Below are 19,483 nucleotides of genomic sequence, written 5' to 3'. Positions count from 1 at the left end.
TTTTAGCGATTTTGCCAACTTTGCGTGCGAGTAGCTCGGATTTTCGCGATACGCGAGCAAAATTTTGATACGCTGCTCTTCTTGCTTGGACGGCATTTTGACAACTGAAGAGTGAATTCCAAAATCAAAATAGGAGCAACATTCTACACACACACACCTTCAAAATGAGGGGTGTTCAGGTTTTTTAAATGCAAAATTGAAAGAAATACGTCAAGTTGATATTGACCAAATTTTGACCGTATCACCCTTTACTACCTAAAGCTACAACAACTTTAAACAGTACTTTTCAATGCTCAACCTGTCAAATTTCTACCTTGTTCGACTATAATTCCTCTTCGATCCTTGTTTGGACCCTACCCGAGGTATCCAGCTTGGACATCGATTTGGAAAATTCCTCTACGATCCTTTGGATTCTTATAGTAATCTGCTTGGAAGTCGATTTGGATAAAAATTTACTGCCGCCATGGCGCCTAAGCGCAAAAGAAAGGGGCAAACTCTTGATCCCTCTTCTGATGAAATTAATTTGAGCAATCAATTTGATATGCTCACCAATGATGAGAATGATCCATCATCCAGGAAAAATTCTAGTAAACTTTCCCGGCTTAATGCTCAGAAGGAAAAGATTCCCCCTATTGTGAAAACCACTTCCGATTTCCATGCTCTTCGCATGGAACTTTTGAGCTTCGTGAAATTCAAGATTTCACTACAAATTGGACGTCGGGGTGAATGCCGTGTATTGGCTGAAACCTTGGACGGATTTATATCACCGACGAACCGACATGACACTGGAGCATTTCGTTTATCCGCAATTCGATTTATAAAATGATTTGATCTGTCCAACGGGCGATCAGATCTGTCAAACGAGGTGAGACGCCAACCAAGTCAATATAAATTTAACGTGTGTTCGTATCCTTGTTCATGATATGTCGCGATCGGATGAGTAGCAGGCGGTAGTGTTTAACGTATTTTAAATATGGCGTCTTGGGCAAGATTTTGAAAGTAGCTTCTATGAGCTGTCACGTCGGTTCGTCGGTGTTTATATGTCTTCTCAAGTATCTTATTGAGAAACAGCATAAATTTTTAAATTACGACACCAAAACTGAACGTGTGTTCAAGGTTGTCATGAAAGGCCTGCCCAGTGGTGAATCCCTGGATCAGATCAAAGATGAACTGGTAAAATTACTTGGAGTTGTGCCACTCCAAGTAATCATAATGAAAATGAAATCCCGTCCTGGCGATTCGCACAACGGGATTTTTAATGATTTTTATTTAGTTCACTTCAAGTCTAGTGAACTAAACAACCTTAAGGCCTTAGAAAAAGCTAGCCTTATGCTCCATGTCCGAGTGAAGTGGGAACACTTCAGGAAGACTGGAGGAAATTTCCAAAACCTCACATAGTGCCGTAAGTGCCAGGGTTGGGGTCACGGAAATAAAAATTGCTACATGCCAGCTAAATGCATGAATTGTGGTGATTCCTCTCACGCAAAGGACGACTGTCCTGTGAAGGAAGATCCTAAGAAATTTAAATGTTCAAATTGTGGTGAAAACCACAAATCCAATTTTTGGGAATGTAAGACTCGCAAAGCGATCCTACAATCTCGTTCTAAGCGACAGGTAGGAAACGCTCCATGTTTCCGAACAGGTACAAATTCCTCTGCTGTTAACAACGGTCAGCGAGGAACAAATTCTACTATTGCATCAAATGTTTCATCTGTTGCATCAAATGTTTCATCTGTACCTACTCCCCCCGCTGCTAACAATGTTCAACGAGTTAATGGAGCTACCTATGCTGCTATAGCACCGGGTAGAAATCAAAATACTAACCAACGTTCTAACGGAAATTTTGAAAATTTTGACTTAGGAAGCATTACTGCCCCTAAAATGGAATTTTTACAGAAATCATTAATTTACATGATTTCTGATATGCTAACTCCATGTTTGATGCTATTCAAACCGGAGTAAAATTTGCAAATAATATTGTCATGACTTTAAAATTCAGTAATGGATTTTAAAGCATTAAATATTTTAAATTGGAATGCTCGATCTCTTAAAGATAATGAAGACGAGCTATTTAACTTTTTGAGAGTTCATAACGTGCATATTGCCGTTATAACTGAAACGTTCCTTAAACCTGACCATAAGTAAGTCATAAGCCGCAAATTATTTCATTTATAGAAATGATCGTCTTGATGGATCCTGTGGCCGTTGCCATCATTGTTCATAGACGAATCAAACATAAAATTCTTTCTTTATTTGAAATCAAAGTTTTTGAAACATTGGGAGTTTCGGTTGAAACAAAATTTGGACAACATACGTTTATAGCTGCCTATTTGCCATTCCAATGCGTAGGCCAGCAAAAGAATGACGTTCACAAACTTACCCGTCATAGGTCTAAATTCTTCATATTGGTGATTTTAATGCAAAACACCGCTCATGGAATAATGCTCAAAGTAATTCCAATGGTAATATTCTGTTTGATGATTGTTCTGCAGGTTATTACACTATTCAATATTCAAACAGCCCAACATGCTTTTCTTCTGCAAGAAATTCCTCAACTATTGATTTGGTCTTAACTGATTCATGGCCACTTTGTAGCCAATTGATGACCCCTGCTGACTTCGGTTCTGATCACCTACCAGTAACTTTTGAAATATCCCAAGAAATAATTTCTAATCCCAACAGCTCTACTTTCAATTACCATAGAGCTGATTGGGAGCAGTATCGAACATTTATGGAATATAACTTCGATCCAAACATTCCTTTGCAAACCAAAGATGAAATTAATTATGCTCTTGAATCTCTGACTACTTCTATAGTTGAGGCAAGAGCTGCCTCAGTACCAACATGCGAGGTTAAATTCGATTCAATTATAATAGACGATGATCTTCAGCTCTTGATCCGTCTTAAAAATGTCCGTAGGAGACAATTTCAAAGAACACGCGATCTTGCCATGAAAGTTATCTGGCGGGATTTGCAAAAACAAATTAAAAAGCGATTCTCTGCACTGAGGAACAAAACTTTTGAAAATAATGTTTCTAAATTAGACCCGAGTTCCAAACCCTTTTGGAAACTCACAAAATTTTTGAAAAAACTTAAAAAGTCTATTCCAGCGCTTAAAGAAGGCTCAGAAACTTGCTAAGCAATTCGAGAGTTCCCATAGTTTCAGTTTGGGTCTTACTACACTAATAAAATTCCACACATTTTTATTGACGAATTTCCATATCAAATTCCACATGATTTTCATGTGACCACACATAAACAGAATCCACCCAGAAGCACAAATGAAATGTATGAGTAAAATGAATAGTATGTGTGGTTACACATGGCATCTACGTGTCCACATATTAAGTATGTGTCCGACACATAAATATCATTTGTTGATCACATTGCAAAAATTCATGTGTGGGACACATAAAAACAATATTTGAAATTTTATCAGTGTAGTCCTATTGAGAATCAGGTTGCTCGGGATTATCCGAATATTTTCTCTCGGGAAAATATTTTGGATGATTCCTGAAAGCGAGAAAATCGTTTATGCTCCTGTGGTAAACCAAAGAGAAAGTCGATGAAGAGAATTGTTCAACGAGGATAGGCCCTTTTCAAATGTTACGCGAGAATTGTTCAATAGATGGTGCATTACATCTCTAAAATTATTCTACAACAAATCTAGATAAACATTTCAAAGGGTCCTATCTGCATTGATCGATTCTTTTCGTCGACTTTCAGCTGCAAAACCTTTCCATTTTGTATTTGACGTTTTGAATGCTAGATAAGAACCTCCGTCATGAAACTATGTGGTAAAATTAGCGCGAAATCTGTTTGTTTAGCAGTGATTACCAAAAGAGATAATCGATGAAGAGAATCGCTCATTTGAAATGGTCATCTAGAAATATGTGTAACTAATTTATAAACATTTTAGGCAAACATAAACAAATCTAAAATTTGACCAATTGAACCAATGTGCTCGATGATTGACGCACCGGCCCATAGAAGATTCTGCTTCATTCAGAAAAACTGCCTTTCGTAGCGCCTGCACCATTCGAAAAACCGTGTTAGCATTGCATTTTGCGTCGGAACTAGGAAAATCTGCTGCGACCTGACCATCTGATGAACGACGATCGACGAGATCGAAAATAAACAAGTGGTCAGCTCGGCTCGTTGACCACCCAAAACAAAAACATACCTTCAATTTCGTACGCGATTCGTACTTTTAATACCGTCGTTGTTTTCTGCTGGCAGCAGTTCGATCCGAACCGAGTCGGAGGGACTATTTTTGGAAAAGTGCTACATTTTTTTTCTTCTTCCGAGACTACAGTAGTAGTTACTGCGTTCAAGTATTGTGTCAATCGCTTAGTACGGGAAACGCGAACGCGAATGAGCAGCGACAAAAAGGGTCAATGATACAATTTTTACAACTTTTTGTTTACATTTTGGTTGCGCTTTGTGGGGTGCAGTTTTTTTTTCTTCGCTCAAGCAAGAGAAAAAGAAGCCCGTCGTAGATGACGGGTGTGTGTGAGAGTGGTGTGGTTGGTGCATTATACCGTATCACGTGCGTGGAACGAACGTAGATGGTTAATGCGCAACTATAGCCTATGTAGTACTATTCGGCCAGGCATTTCCACTATACTCGCGATGCACGGATGCAGTCAAGTAGTACCCACCCTATATGCGGTGTAGTACAATCCGGAGCGATAGAGAGAGAAAGAGGGGTAGTGAAAAGTGCAGTGATTAAAACAAAACGGAGAGGGAGAGCGAAAACTGAAAACTCAGTTTCTGTTCGTCCGAAGCCGGAATGCGCACATCCGTCATCCGTCATATGCTGCAATGTATAGCTAGGTGCATATTTATGGCCTTGCGTGGCATTCGCTGAGATCGGATGTGGGTTAGAGGGATAGTAAAGGGAATCTGGGATAGCTCGTGCCAAACAGTGAGTCCAATGTGTGGGTTTTTTTTCCCGATGAATTGAACTTAGTACTTGATTTAATGCACAATTTGGTTAAAGGTCTAAAGCTGACTAAATTCCTACTGGAACTTATGACTGCTGCAGAATAGTATAGTGTTGTTGTCGAAAATCATCTGGATTCCTTGGCATCTACATTTGAAACGTTTGCTTTCATTACCATCATACAACATATTTCTACTCCTCTACGCTTCCTTCAGTATAAATTTCAGGGCTGTTACAAGATTGTCAAAATTTGATCCGCGTGATCCACCGAGAGAACAAGAGAAATCCGCGACAAATAAAAACCATTTTTTTACGCCTCTATCAGTGATCCATCTGTAAAGAACGTTCTTGTGGAATCAACTTGGCCAAACTTTGCAGCAAAAATTGACGGAGCAATCATGGAACGATGATGCTCTGGGGTTCAGCGAATCTCTTGCGTCATAGATAAATTAAAATTAACTGAATTACCGAAGTCGGAGAAGCAAACACGATTGGTATTATGTTGCCAAGGGCTGACATCCTGTGTTATGCACACGTAGTACAGTGACATTAAAGGAGTTTGAGGGTTTAGCTCAAGAAGCTTCTCAAAGTTTGCAATCTCCAGTCGGTTCATAATTTCGCAACGGACAATTCCGAAAACCGATCAGAGAGTGGCAACATGCCCGCCAACACTTCGAGACTCATCGTATGAGTCGAGTGCATGCGAGTGTAACGCGATACGATGACAGCGATACTGGATCCGTTCCAGTTTGATGATGTGCGTTTTAGCCGCCGATAAAATCGTTGTCCGGTACAACGTTAGAAGATCTTGCGGATGGGCTCCCCATCACGTTCCGGTAATTTTACGGAGAAAATTGATCCTTTATTGGCATTTCCGCTTCAGATACTCAATGTGGGATCTCCAGGTGCATTTCGAATCGAACCAGACCTAAAGATATTTGAACGACATAGAATGAGTGATCGGTTTACCCAAAATTTGAAGCTGGGCTATGCTTCCTAGAAAAAACGATCAACTCAGTTTTCTCCGTAGAGAATTCGATACCTAGCTGAATAGCCCAAGTAGACAAACTGTCTAAGGTATCCTGTAAGGGTCCTTGCAGGTCGACCCCTAGGGGCCCTGTCACAGACACTACGCCGTCATCTGCAAGTTGTCTCAACGTGCAGTTGTCACTAAGACAATTATCAATTTCTCTGACGTAGAAATTGTACAAACATGAGCCTTGGGGGAGGCCCATGCAGCTAAATCGTGAAGCTGTAGAGTTTCCATAAGAAAAGCTCACATGTTTCTCTGACAGCAAATTGTATAAAAAGTTATTAAGGCCACAAACGTGGAGTTTGTCTGAAAGGACTTCAACCGATACTGAATCAAAAGCCTTCTTAATATCCAAGAATACAGAAGCCATTTGCTCTTTTTTACCAAAAGCCAACTGAATTTCTGTGGAAAGCAACGCGAGGCAGTCGTTCGTTCCCTTGCCCATACGGAAACCAAATTGAGTATCTGAGAATAGGTGGTTCGTCTTATCCCATTTGTCCAAGCGAAAAAGGATCATTTTCTCCAACAATTTTCGAATGCACGACAACATCGCGATGGGTCGGTACGAGTTGCCATCTGACGCGGGTTTGGCTATAACTCTCACCCGCCTCCAATCATCCGGGACAATATTGAGCTTCAGGAACTGACCAAACAAGTTCAATATGCGCCTCTTAACGACGTCTGGGAGGTTCTTGAACAAGTTGAACTTGATTCTATCAGCCCCCGGAGCCGAATTGCCACACGAAAGGAGCGCGAGTGAGAGCTCCAGCATTGAAAAAGGCTGACTGATCTCGTCTACCGAATTCGTCGTTTCGCGAGGAATTATCCGTGCCGGCACGGAATCAGGACATACTTTTCGCGCGAACTTGAGAATTCAACGATCCGAGTACTCCTCGCTCTCGTTGTTTGAGCTGTTTGAAGACCGGTTACGCATCCTTCGCGCCACGTTCCAAAGCGTATTCATCGACGTTTCGCGCGATAATCCGTCTACGAATTGCCGCCAATATTCGCGTTTCTTGGCTTTAATGAGGCGGACTTTTTACGATAAACCTCTGTGCATTGCTGGTCCCACCAAGGGGAAGGAGGTTTCCTACGGAAAGACGTTCCTAGAATCGGCCGAGTTTGAGCTAGAAGCGCGCTGTCCAAGATCAGATTAGAGAGGAAGTTATATTCCTCCAACGGTGGATGCTCTTCTACCGACGTTAGTGCTTCATCTATCACAGTCTTGAACTTTGCCCAATCGATATTACGGGTAAGATCGTACGCGACGTTAACGACTTCCGACGGATTGAACCCACTGGCAACTGAAACTTTGATCGGCAAGTGATCACTACCGTGGATTAATAGTAGAGCAAAGTGTGAGGTCTAATCTACTTCCATTCGAGGATGCGCCAGCCAAACTTCTCCATTGTTAAGAATTGTCATATTGAAGCTGTCGCAGAGGTCATATATCAAAGTAGAACGGATGTCATCATATAGTTCCCCCCGGCCTATACCGTGGGAATTAAACACTCCCATAATCAACCGATGAGTAGGAAGTTCTGAACATATATCTGAAAGTTGTTTTCGATTAACAACGGCTCTAGGAGGAATACAAACAGAAGCAATACAAAGGCTCTTACCTTAAATAATAGCCTGACATGCGAAAACTTCAACACCCGGACATTGTGGAAGATTCACTCTATAGAAGGAATGGCACTTTTGATACCCAAAAGTACCCCTCCTCCACGCGAATCCTCACGATCCAGGCGAATACTGTTAAAATCATAAAAAGGAAGATCTATATCTGAAGAGAGCCAAGTTTCACAAAGAGCAAATGCTAAAAACTTAAATGAGTCTGCTGGGTGGCGTAGCCTGGGCAATGTTGCCAGTCCGGCAATAGCAAAGTGAAGAGGTGCGACGCGAACACTGGCGCGGTAACCATAGTACGGTGATAGAGGAAATGCTTCATCAAACCCGAGCGTCTGTTCTCCATGTTAGGAGTGGCTGATCACGAGGATGTGCAAGTTGAGGATTAAGGGCCGTTTCTTCAACTACAGCATCATCAACGTGCACTGCCCACACGAAGGGAGACCCGACGTCGAGAAAGAAGCGTTCTATGCGCAGCTGAAGCAGGTGTACGACGGCTGTTCGCAACGGAACGTCAAAATCGTCATGGGTGACATGAACGCTCAGGTAGGAAGGGAGGCAATATATAGACCGGCAATCGGGCCAAACAGCCTGCATACCGTATCGAACGACAACGGCTAACTATGCAGCCTCTCGGGGTATGGTAGTTCGAAGTACCTTTTTCCCCCGCAAGAATATCCACAAAGCCAGCGACTACGGTGGGCTGGACACGTCGTAAAAATGCCGCACGACGACCCGGTGAAAATGGTTCTAGAAAGCGACCCAACAGGAACAAGAAGAAGAGGCGCGCAGCGGGCAAGGTGGATCGACCAAGTAGAAGGCGACCTGCGGACCCTTCGCAGACTACGAGGATCGAGTTCAGTGGAGCCGACTTCTTTGGACAGCAGAGGACAACAAGGCCTTAGCCTGATTGCAAGCAAGCAAGCAAGCCATAAAATTGATCGAAGAGTTCCACGGTTTTTTCGAACAAACGTGGAACTGTGATATTAGAATAAGGTTGTAACGTTGTTCATCTATTTCGATTAGTTTTCCATATGAATGCGGTTTATTTGTTTAGGATAGGTTTCCAATTAAAGGTATATCCATCTCCAATGCAATATATTGAAGTTATAGCATGGTTCGTTTATTTAATAAATTGCTATAAAATGGTATAATATTTAAATTTCAATGCCTCTTTTCCAATGCAACTTCAAATGTATATCAACACTAGGTTACCAAGTTATAGAATAATGTTGTTTTTCGAACGAAATGTAAGATAGCGTTAGTGCAAAACCGAACATTCTAGAATGTGATAGAAATGTCAAATGTCATTAGCAGTCGACATTGGCCATTTCCTCCAAAAAAACGAGGTCTTTAGTAGCATTTAGGATTCTTCTCGAGCACTTAAAGTTCATAGCGGCTGGTGAGCAGATGTCTAATTGAAAAATTCTTCTCAGTGATCTCCGTTTTAGTTTCAATTAAGTAAAAGTTTCGTAGAAACAAAGCCAAGAAGGCACAATTTTCCTGCTCTGTGTGCAGTTTATTGAAAATAACAAAGCGTTCGTCCAACGAGCGCTTTATAGACAGGCTTGATTCCTGTCACGACACCACACACTCACGTGTTGACCGCCATCGCTCGTTTGCTCGTTTCGGCCCGCCGTGATCGGTAGTTAAACGGAGTGCTGGTTTCCCATCATCTTAAGGTAACGTCCGGGTGCTTGGGGGTCTTGTGGGAAGGTTTCATTTCGTCCCGTAGTGATCGAGTAGTGGTAGTTCGCGAGGGTCACTCGGCGGGGCACGTTGGCCTTCTTGCGGGATTTCTGGGTTGCTCTGGACGGCCTGCTAGCTTCGAAATCGTAAGCTTTCGTCCAGCCGCGCCACCTCCGCACCTTTAGTTCGGCCCTCTTTGAATGCATACGAGCCTTCCGAGGTTGGTGAATACCCACCCTACACCACCTTGTCAGCAAAACATCGCCGCGGTTCGATGGACCCCTCGACCGTTCCCGTACCTGCCGAGAAGTCAACGCCAGCATAAACCCTGCACAGGTACGTCATCAATATGGCCATTACACTAAAACATTTACACGCCACACACACAAAGTTCAACCCGAATTAAAATGAATTAAAGTTCATTCAAATGAAATTACCTTTTGTTCTGATTTATGCTACGAACCATTCCCTAGGTAAAAGCTTTCCGTTCACTTCGATTCACTTTCGTTTACGTTCACCTCGCTTTTCGTTCTCCTAGTACGTTCACACCTTTAGCGGCGTATGACCGACTGGAAACGTGACTTTTTTTTGTTAAATTTTAGAAAGCTCTGTCGGCGTAAGAATCAACCGTTCGAAGACTCCCCTGAGGACTCATTATTGGCTCTTTAGAGCATAGTCGGGCACTTCAACACGACCAGTAGTCTCTCGATCTCGATCTCGAGAGTGGCGCATAAGCTACTGCATTTAAAAAAAACCTTCTCTTCAAGCGAATTCGACGGACGGTTACAAGGTCTTAACATAAACATGGACCCGAATGACTATGGGACCGTCCTCCGGAAGATCCGTAAAAGCAGTCCATCCATGATACTGATTCTAGAACTCCGTAGTTTTATCGAAAACACTTCAAACTGTGATATATGAAAGACTTTAGGGTCGAGACATCAACATGAACTTTGATGGCCATTGGACCGTCCTCCAGAAGATCCGAATCATCCGTAAAAGTGGATCATCCATGAAACGGTGAAAAAACCGTGTTTTTCGAAAACTCTTGGAACTGCGATTCAAGATAGAATTTAGGGTCGTGACATAAACATGGATCCGGATGGTCCGTAAATTTGTCAATCTGTGAAACTGAGCCTAGAGTTCTTTTTTAAACACTTGAAACTGTGATATAAGACCATTTTTCCGGATTTTCCGTATCTTCCGGAGGACGTTCCTATAGCCATCCAGGTCCATGTTTTTGTCACGACCACAAATTCTGTTTTATATCACAGTTCCTAATGATAAAAAAACGCGGAGCTCTAGGCTCAGTTTCGTGGATTGACCACTTTTATGGATGTTGCGGATCTGCCGGAGGACCGTTCCGGTGTCTCCAGGATCCATGTATAGGAGAAATGAAGGTATTCTAACTAACTATGAACATTGTGTCCATTAATGTAGATAGATCTTAAGCCATTTGCAAAACCCATAAAAACAATTAAAAAAAAAAAAGTGTAATGATTCTTTTCGCATTTTGAAAAAGTAGACGACTCTATTTTCAATGTTTTTACAATCAAAATAATCTACAGACCTTAGAAAATCTAGAGATATCTCAAATTTTGGAAATTCATTAAGAAATGGTGAAGCTATGCCATTGCAAACTTGCCGTTTTTTCGAAGAGAGACGAAGTTTATTTTCTCCGATTTGTCATCGAAATGCACGGGATTTTCCCGGTGACCTAATATTCCCGGCTTCAGCCCGGTTTTCTTGGGTTCCCGAATTACTGGTCACCCTGCATTTTACATATGAAACACTTGTCTTTAATCCCATTTTTTTGCCTTTGCGCATTTTGAGACTCAGCTCCGCTAGAATATTATTCCGGAAAGTACGCTTCACCTAAACAATTCTGTAAGTTAATTCCACATCAATTGCAATAGCAGCATCATAACAATACTAAAACTTCACTGAGAAGTTAATTTTACGGGCTAAACAGGTTTACAATGAAGACTTAGAATACTCAATGAAGCCACTATGTACTGGCAAGGCAATGCTTGTCTACGTATCTGTGAATCATTATTCAAACATAAAAGTGGTATTCCAAGCAATCAAAGACCATTATCCTAAATTATTATTTAGTTGGTTCTCTGAGCTAATCAGGCTGTTAAGAACACAATGAGGCACAAGAACTGCAAGTACAGTACTTGTTCCCGAACTGGGTGTTCTTTAACTGAGTTGGATCGAGCAGACGCACCAATCTACTCAAAGGTTAAATTTTGTCAGACGCAACTAAGTGCAACATCTATTAAGAGACGCACATACTCATTTCGGGATTAAATTTTGCAGCAACTAACACCGTCTAGCTGCTATGCAAATGGAATTGAATTCATGAATGTGCCAATGTGGGAGCTGAATATATATTACACAATGAATCATCGAAATACTCTTTTATTTGAGTCTGGTCTTTCGATGTATAGGAACCATGCATGCAGACCAGACCAGACTGACAACGATATGCTTTCCTTCTACGTGACCACCGGACCGGACCGGACCAGAATCAGAACGAGTTGATATAACATATCGGTTGATCTGACTCAACTGAAAGTTACTAAGCTAGTCCTACGCGGAAAGAATCCGGACGATCTTTCATTCGTCTCTTTCAAAGTGACTGTACCCAAAACGACATCGAAGCCTGATGGGATAACTGTCCGCTTGTTCGAACCTAACCAAAAAAACGGACCTTACTTAAGTGTCCTGAGCGCCATCCCTGGCGCAAAGGGCCAACGTGAAAGATCTCCATCCTGGGCGATTGTTTGCTTTCGCCTTGACCTGGGCCCAGGTCAAATTCCGGTCGACTTGCTTAATCTCCTTGTTTAGGCTTCGCCGCCATGAGCCCCTGGGTCTGCCTCTGCTGCGATGTCCGGCTGGATTCCAATCCAGCGCTTGTTTGCAGATTTCATTTCCGCTCTTCCGTAGAGTGTGGCCAACCCACCTCCACTTACGTTCCCGAATTTCTGTCGATATCGGCTTCTGGTGACACCGTCGATGGAGCTCGGCATTCGAAATCCAGTTGTGAGGCCACCAAGCACGAATTATATACCGCAGGCATCGGTTGATGAACACCTGCAGCTTCTGTGTGATCTCCGCTGATACGCACCATGTTTCGCTAGCGTACAGCAGTACAGATTTCACGTTAGAGTTGAAAATTCGGATCTTCGTGCGGAGACTAATCTGATTTGACTTCCAGATGTTTCGTAAACTCGCATAAGCAGCCCTTGCCTTCTTGATCCGTGCACCTATGTCACTCTTGGTTCCGCCGTCCGACGCTATCTGGCTGCCAAGATATTGGAAACTTTCAACCTTCTCCACTTCCTGACCAGCTACCGTAAAATTGGATGGATTTCCCGTGTTGATATCCAACGATTTAGTCTTGCTGACGTTGATGTTGAGACCTGCCGCTGAGGAGCGTTCGGCGAGATCGTCGAGCTTACTCTGCATGTCAGAACGCCGTTGTGATACTAAAGCAACGTCATCCGCCAAATCTAGGTCGTTTAGATGCTCCATTGTAATAGGCTGCCAGAGCAACCCACGGTTCGGCACACGGTCGATCGCACCAACCATTATCTCGTCGATTACGATGAGGAACAGTAGCGGTGATAGAATACATCCTTGCCTCACTCCAGCGACTACCCGAATAGGGTCAGATAGGGCTCCGTTGTGCAGCACCCTGCACGTGAAAGCCTCATACTGAGCTTCGATGAGGTTGACGATTTTATCCGGAACTCCCTTGCGCCTTAGGGCGCCCCACAGGTTTTCGTGGTTGAGTCGGTCGAAATGGATGATGTAAAAGTATCATATTCTTTTCATCACCGCTGGCCATTGGCCAGCGGGGCAAACGACTGGGTAATGCGTACCACCAGTACCGCGAGTACTTGAAGGATAAAATAGACCCCATTAGTGGTCCATTAGCCTCTTACCCAGTAACTCCTATCCCTACCTCCTCGTGGTGTCTCCTGGGATATGAGCAACCTTAGCGAAGATCGGGTAACCAACCCCGGTGGGAGCTTTGGTCATATGCTGACAGGGAAGGGGGCCCCTAGCGGGTTCGGCCTACACGGCCTGAGCGTCTGTTCACCATGGAGGTGCGGCTCAAACAGCGTCTGACTGGCATCCAGCGGCTGAATAAGAAATGCTGTATTGTGTCAGCTAAATCTAAGATGGCAGCCCCATCTACACAATAACTGAGCGTCTGTCCACCATGGAGGTGCGGCTCAAACAGCGTCTGCCTGGCATCCAGCGGCTGAAACAAGAAATGCTTATCCCCGAAAGCTATACCCAAGATGGCAGCCCCATCACGGCGGATAGGAGACCTTAGGCTAACTACCTACTGTCCCCGAAACTTTACAACTGTTACAGAAACCAATAGAGAAAAAAACGGACCCGTATCGCATAATCTAAGATCTCTCATCCCAGGACGCACCGTATCAGGCACTAAGGAAGCCCCTAATCCAAATGTCACAGTCGGACTGCATCCTGAGATCAACTGTCAACATCGAAGTCGTCCTGGCCCAGCTGCCCTTGACACCGAGCACCCCACACACCCGTGGATCCAAGTCGCCTGGATACCCGGTCACTGCGGGATCCAGGGTAACGTCGAAGCTGACCACCTCGCATCTTCAGGTCGACAAATGAGCAAATTAACAAGAAAAGTTCCAGGCCCGGATCTGAAAACCTGGCTTTCCAAAATTACATGGGAGTCTTGGAGGCAGGACTGGCTGGACTCACGAAATCTGCTCATCCGTAAAATTAAAGACGTCGCTGGGAGAACCTACCTGAACACCGCTCTCAAGTGGTGATCTCCAGGCTTAGGTCAGGACACACCCGTATCTCACACAACATAACGGGAAACGGCGAATTCCACCGACCCTGTCCACTGTGCCACAGCCCGCAATATCAAGGAGCTAGAAACCTGTTCGACATCCCCGGCAGCATCCGAGACGCCTTCAGTGGTGATTCTTGCAGCTCAGCGGCACTACTGGCTTTCCTCTGCGAGGCAGGCCTGTTCTCCCAAATATGACTACAGCCGACCGAGACATTACCGCCGAAAGCGGTTTTATCTGGTGAGAACAATTTTACTCCGGTAATGTCTGTCGCTTCAACATCAACCTCTTTCCAATCGGTCACTCCTGGGTGCATTACGGAAGCAATTGTCGAAAGCGATCATGTTCACATGGATTCCACTCAAAATCACCATTCTTGTATGAAAGGACGGATACCATCAGTGTTCATCGAGCTACCGGAATGCATGTCTGCAAGCGTCATGGAAGCCCTTAATCCCATCCTGCCAGCGACCTCCAGACATTCCGGTCCTGTGGACGAGCGTGGAGAAGGGGTCTTCCAAACCGTCATCGCAGGCAAGTATTCAAGTAACGTCTACCATTTCTAGCCGTTCACTACGTCAACCCCCACTCAGCGGTGTCATACGGAAGCCAATCAGTGACAACTCTTCATCAGTGTTCGTTGAGCCACCGGAATGCACGCCTGCAAGCTTCATGGAAGCCCCTAAAGCCCTAAAGTCGAGCCATTGCTGCCAGTGCCCTGCAGCTATCCCGGTCCTGTGTATGAGTGCGGGGAAGGGGCCTTCCAAGCCACCATCGCAGGCAGGTATGCACACGTTTCAAACAGTTTACTTCTTGTGACATTGGTCGATTCCAGTTGCAGCTTATCAACGAATGTGGGATTATATGGCAACGAGCGCACCACGGAAGCTCGATGTCGGATGTCGTCTGAACGCTCATTTTCGGTATACTACCAGGATGTTAGAGGCCTGCGTACCACAATATCCCGTCTTCGCTTGCTTCTATCGAGCTGTGATTACGATGTTCTCGTGTTCACTGAAACTTGGCTTAGATTCGATATTAACAGCGCAGAAATTTCGTCCGAGAATACCATATTCTAATGCAACCGTAGCACATCGACCAGTATTCACTCACAGGGAGGTGTGTGAAATTCGGACACCGCTCGCTCTACAACATTGCCATTTATCTTCCTTTTCCCTCGACCTGTTTTACGCTCATGTGAACGCAGTGTAGCTAATTTGGGAAAACTCTTCAACAGCTGATGTGATTCTGACACTAGGAGACTACAATGTTCCAAGTCTACGGTGGCAATCAGACGAAGACGTGAACGGCTTTATCCCGTCAAACGTTGCCTCACAGAAAATATGTTCACTTCTGGTTTGCGTCAGGTCAACTTGTGAATACTAACGGCAGACTCCTCGATCTTGTGTTTGTCAATCTACTGGAGCACTTTGGCATCATTGTACCCTCAACTCCACTTTTATCAATTGACGACCATCACGCACCATTTATCTTGCTTCTTGACGAAAGCTGTAATGGCACAATCACAACGGACAATGGGGGATGTGAGATTCAACTTTAATTTTCAGTCGTGTGATTGTGGTCGTTTGGATGACGTGCTCTCAAACATCGAATGGGATGCTCTACTGCGACAGGAAACATTGAACGAGTCTGTATGATAAGCTTTACGCAGTGCTTAGGGACCACGTACTTCAAAAGAGACAACGAGTTTCTTCAGTCTATTACAAACCATGGTGGACCTCTGAACTACGTCATCTCCGAAACGGCCTTAGGAAAGCACGCAGCCGTTTCTTGCTGATTAAGTCCAACAGTGAGCGGAACAACCCTCGGGAGGTGGAAACCACGTGCTACTTCTCTTATCCACCTACGAAAGTTACATGGCTAAGGTTAAATCAGATGTCAAGCAAAATCCTTAATGTTTCTGGACTTTTGTGAGAAGCCGAAAATCGGCAACTCGCATTCCAACAAACGTAAAATACCACGATAGCACCGCTGGCACTAATTCGGAAGCGACAAGCAAATCATCGCCTGTTTCTCGCTTCAACCGCTTTGCCCCTGTTGCTTCACACGACATAAATCTACCCGACATTCAGTTTTCCGTCATCGAAGTACCGAAGGCCATCGAAGAACTCGACGTTTATAAAGACCCAGAAATGGACGGTATACCACCCTTGCTGCTAAAGAATTGCTCCCCCGCACTTGCATCTCCCATAACATCTTTATTCAACCGTTCGCTGCATGACAGGATGTTCCCAGTGGTTTGGAAATCAGCTTCTATCATGCCGATCTACATATCCAGAAACGGCAATCGAGTCACGAACTATCGTGGTGTTTCTGTCGTGTGTTGGTTGCTTGAGCAAAATTTTCGAAAAACTGGTGCATAACGTCCTGTATAACGACGAATCTTCATTAATCTCCGACAGCCAATGTGTCCGCGAAGTCGAACATGGACGTCAAGTTGATTTGATTTATATCGATTTTGCTAAGGCCTTCGACACTGTACCACATATCTTGGTATACATGGGGTTTCCGGAATGGATCACGCAGTGGCTGTTTTCGTACCTGTCGGACAGAACTGGTTGTGCTGTAGTGAATGCGGCAAAATCCGAACCGTTCAACATCGAGTCCGGTGTACCCCAAGGAAGCGTTCTTGGGCCGCTGTTGTTCAACATCTTCGTGAACGACTTGTGTATAATGCTCTCTTCTTTTAAACTCTCGTATCATCACTTCAAGAGGACATAAACGTTATGCTCGTTTGGCGCAGCAATAATGGAATGCGCGTTAACAGAGACAAATGCAAAGTTATTTCATTTACGCGGCGCACCAGTTTAAGATGGAATCCGTTATACTGGAGCTAGTTCTATCGATTTGCGATCTGGGCGTAACTATTGACTCAAAATGTAAGTTTAACAAACATGTAGCTATTACAACCGCCAAAGCATTTTCTGCACTCGGATTTATTCGTCGACATGCTTCAGATTTTACTGATGTGTACGCCATCAAAACATTATATTGTTTGTTAGTGCGAAGTATCCTGGAGTATGCTGCTCCCGTATGGACATCATTCTAGGCGACGCAAATCTTAGCAGTTGAGCATGTGCAAAGGGAATCCATACGATTCGCGTCCCTGGAATGAGCCAGTAAATCTTCCATCTTACCCCGACCGATGCCGACGGATCAACTTGGAAAGTCTGTCAGCGAGACGAATTAAAATGCAGCATATGTTCGTGTTCGATGTCATCACAGGAGATATTGACTGTCCCGCACTTCTTGAGCAGATATCGATCAACATCCCTCCACGTCGCTACCGAAGTTCGCCTCTACTCACAGTTCCAAGCAGGAACAATGGTCACCACAATCCGCTTGATTCTTGCCTTCGAGCTTTTAATGAAGTTGACTAAAATTTGATTTTAACATGTCCAAAACTGTATGTTCACATAAAATCAGGAATCTAGTTTAGACAATAGTAGTAAGTAGTTCAGTCTGTGCGACTTAGTAGAAGGCGGTGATTATAAATAAATAAATTATTTAATCCTAGCAATTTGATAAATCATTGCATCGTGTTAGTTAATATTTTTATGAACAAATTCAAAAACAATCAGGTGTAAATTTCTTCCAGTGTATATGAAAAATTACAGCTTCCTTCACTTAAATTCACGTTCTTTACTACTGTGCTACTCCATAATAGCAAATTATTCATCTGGAACTATATTTTTTTTTAAAGTTGGTCGTGATTTGCATTTTTTCGACTATTGTGCATTTTTGGAATGGCTTTCTAAACTTAAAACTCACAGTATAGCATCAACTAGTAGCTTAGGGTGGCCCATTTTGTTTACCATATTTCACTTCTAACAACTGACGAAACCGTAATTTTCCTACGGGCAAATAAACTGTAGCTGCTGATCCAGCTAATAGTTTCACCAAAAATACGAGTGGGTGGCTGGCAAATCCAATGCCTTACACATTTGTTTGTTATTTGGCTTCCATTACCATCCGCGCGGATAGATTGAAAACAAACAAATTCGAGCTTAATACCACAACGTAACTAAACGAAGAAATCAATAAACCATTTTAAAATGATAAGAGACAAGCATTGAATCTAGCCGTATCAATCTCAGATCCACACGACCAACATCTCTGTACCAGCTCAGTATAGGAAATTCCAATAACGATTGTCATTCAATTCAACAAAAAAAAAACCCCCCTCTACTTATACAGCTGTTGTTTTGAATTTCTAAAAATAAAACTGGCATCCCTCCCCATCTCCACTCGGCGGCACTCTACCTTCCCCGCTTCCTCCCTCTCAACCAACCAACCCGTAAAACCCCTTCTGCTTGCGCTTCTACGGATGTTTATTGGCAAAGCATGACCTAATAACACGGCGAAGAGATTTTCACCGACCAGCCCACCCCCGGAATGCACTTCCCGTGTCCGCCACGGGTTCCACTCCTCTTCGAGCCAGGGAAAACTCCCACATTTCGACGCAATTCCACTGGAAAAACGGCTCCCAAATTCGATCACAGCCCCATTTATTAAGGGGAAGGCAGCAAAATATTTACTTCTCTGTCGCTGGCTCCGATTGCGTATCATCCAGCTGGACATGGCCATCGTTTTCGGCTACTGGCAGCTGCTTTCCGGGATCGATTTCACACTTCCGCCGACCGCGGGACACTCGAGCACAGTTTGAACACCGTTTTTACGACCGGATCGCGAGATTTTCGGCACAATTTTCGCACAATTTCGACGCGCAAACACTCTTCTTCATTCTGGACCGATGGTGATCATCACCTTTCGCAGCAGCAATTTTTGTGTGGTTCGTCGTCGCTTCGCCTTTTCGAAGCAGAAGCACATCAGGCACGTCTCGCTGTCTCGCTCGGGCGTTGGTTGTTGTGGGCCGGCTGCTGTCCTGTTCTCGCACACGATGATTATCCTGACGTTCCGGTTTTCAACCGCCTGGTGCGGCCTGAACCCATGCAGCAGAAAGCAGTGGAGTGACAGCAAGGGGGTGGCGTCGTTTGCAAGGTTTATTGGAAAATGAGGTAGACGGACTAATTTCTCGAGCATAAAAACAAAACAAAAATCCTGTTCACACACAGGGTACACTAAAAAAATATTGAAATCTACCCTCAAAAAATATTGAAATCTAAATAGTATAAAAGTAACGCTAAATAGCAACTCTCCGTACCGACGCAAAGGTCGGTATAAAGGGAGAGAATGCAAACTTAGTATAAAAATGGTTTATGCGTGCCATAGTATAAAATCGAAATATACTCACAATGCATAGATACGGTTTATTCAAGAGAATGTATTTGTCGCTTCTTTATTTCATTT

At 43.8% G+C, this 19,483-nt stretch overlaps 1 protein-coding gene across 1 annotated transcript in view; it reads right to left on the bottom strand.

The window, feature by feature from the left end:
- The window catches only part of rictor (rapamycin-insensitive companion of Tor), a 34,355-nt gene extending 15,377 nt beyond the window's left edge, over positions 1 to 18,978 (bottom strand). Inside the window, exon 1 of the mRNA XM_065228868.1 lies at positions 18,712 to 18,978. Within this exon, the coding sequence (XP_065084940.1) occupies positions 18,712 to 18,760 (49 nt within the window). The 5' untranslated portion in view covers positions 18,761 to 18,978. The remainder of the gene's footprint in view (positions 1 to 18,711) is intronic.
- Between the last annotated feature and the right edge of the window lie 505 nt (positions 18,979 to 19,483).

The sequence above is a fragment of the Ochlerotatus camptorhynchus genome, unplaced genomic scaffold (genome assembly GCF_037179485.1).
Source record: "Ochlerotatus camptorhynchus isolate MF236.1 unplaced genomic scaffold, CSIRO-AGI_Acam_v1.1 ptg000304l, whole genome shotgun sequence".
Classification (NCBI taxonomy): domain Eukaryota; kingdom Metazoa; phylum Arthropoda; class Insecta; order Diptera; family Culicidae; genus Ochlerotatus; species Ochlerotatus camptorhynchus.
Note: the sequence above shows the minus strand (reverse complement) of the source record. Positions and strands in the feature narration are given on the sequence as shown.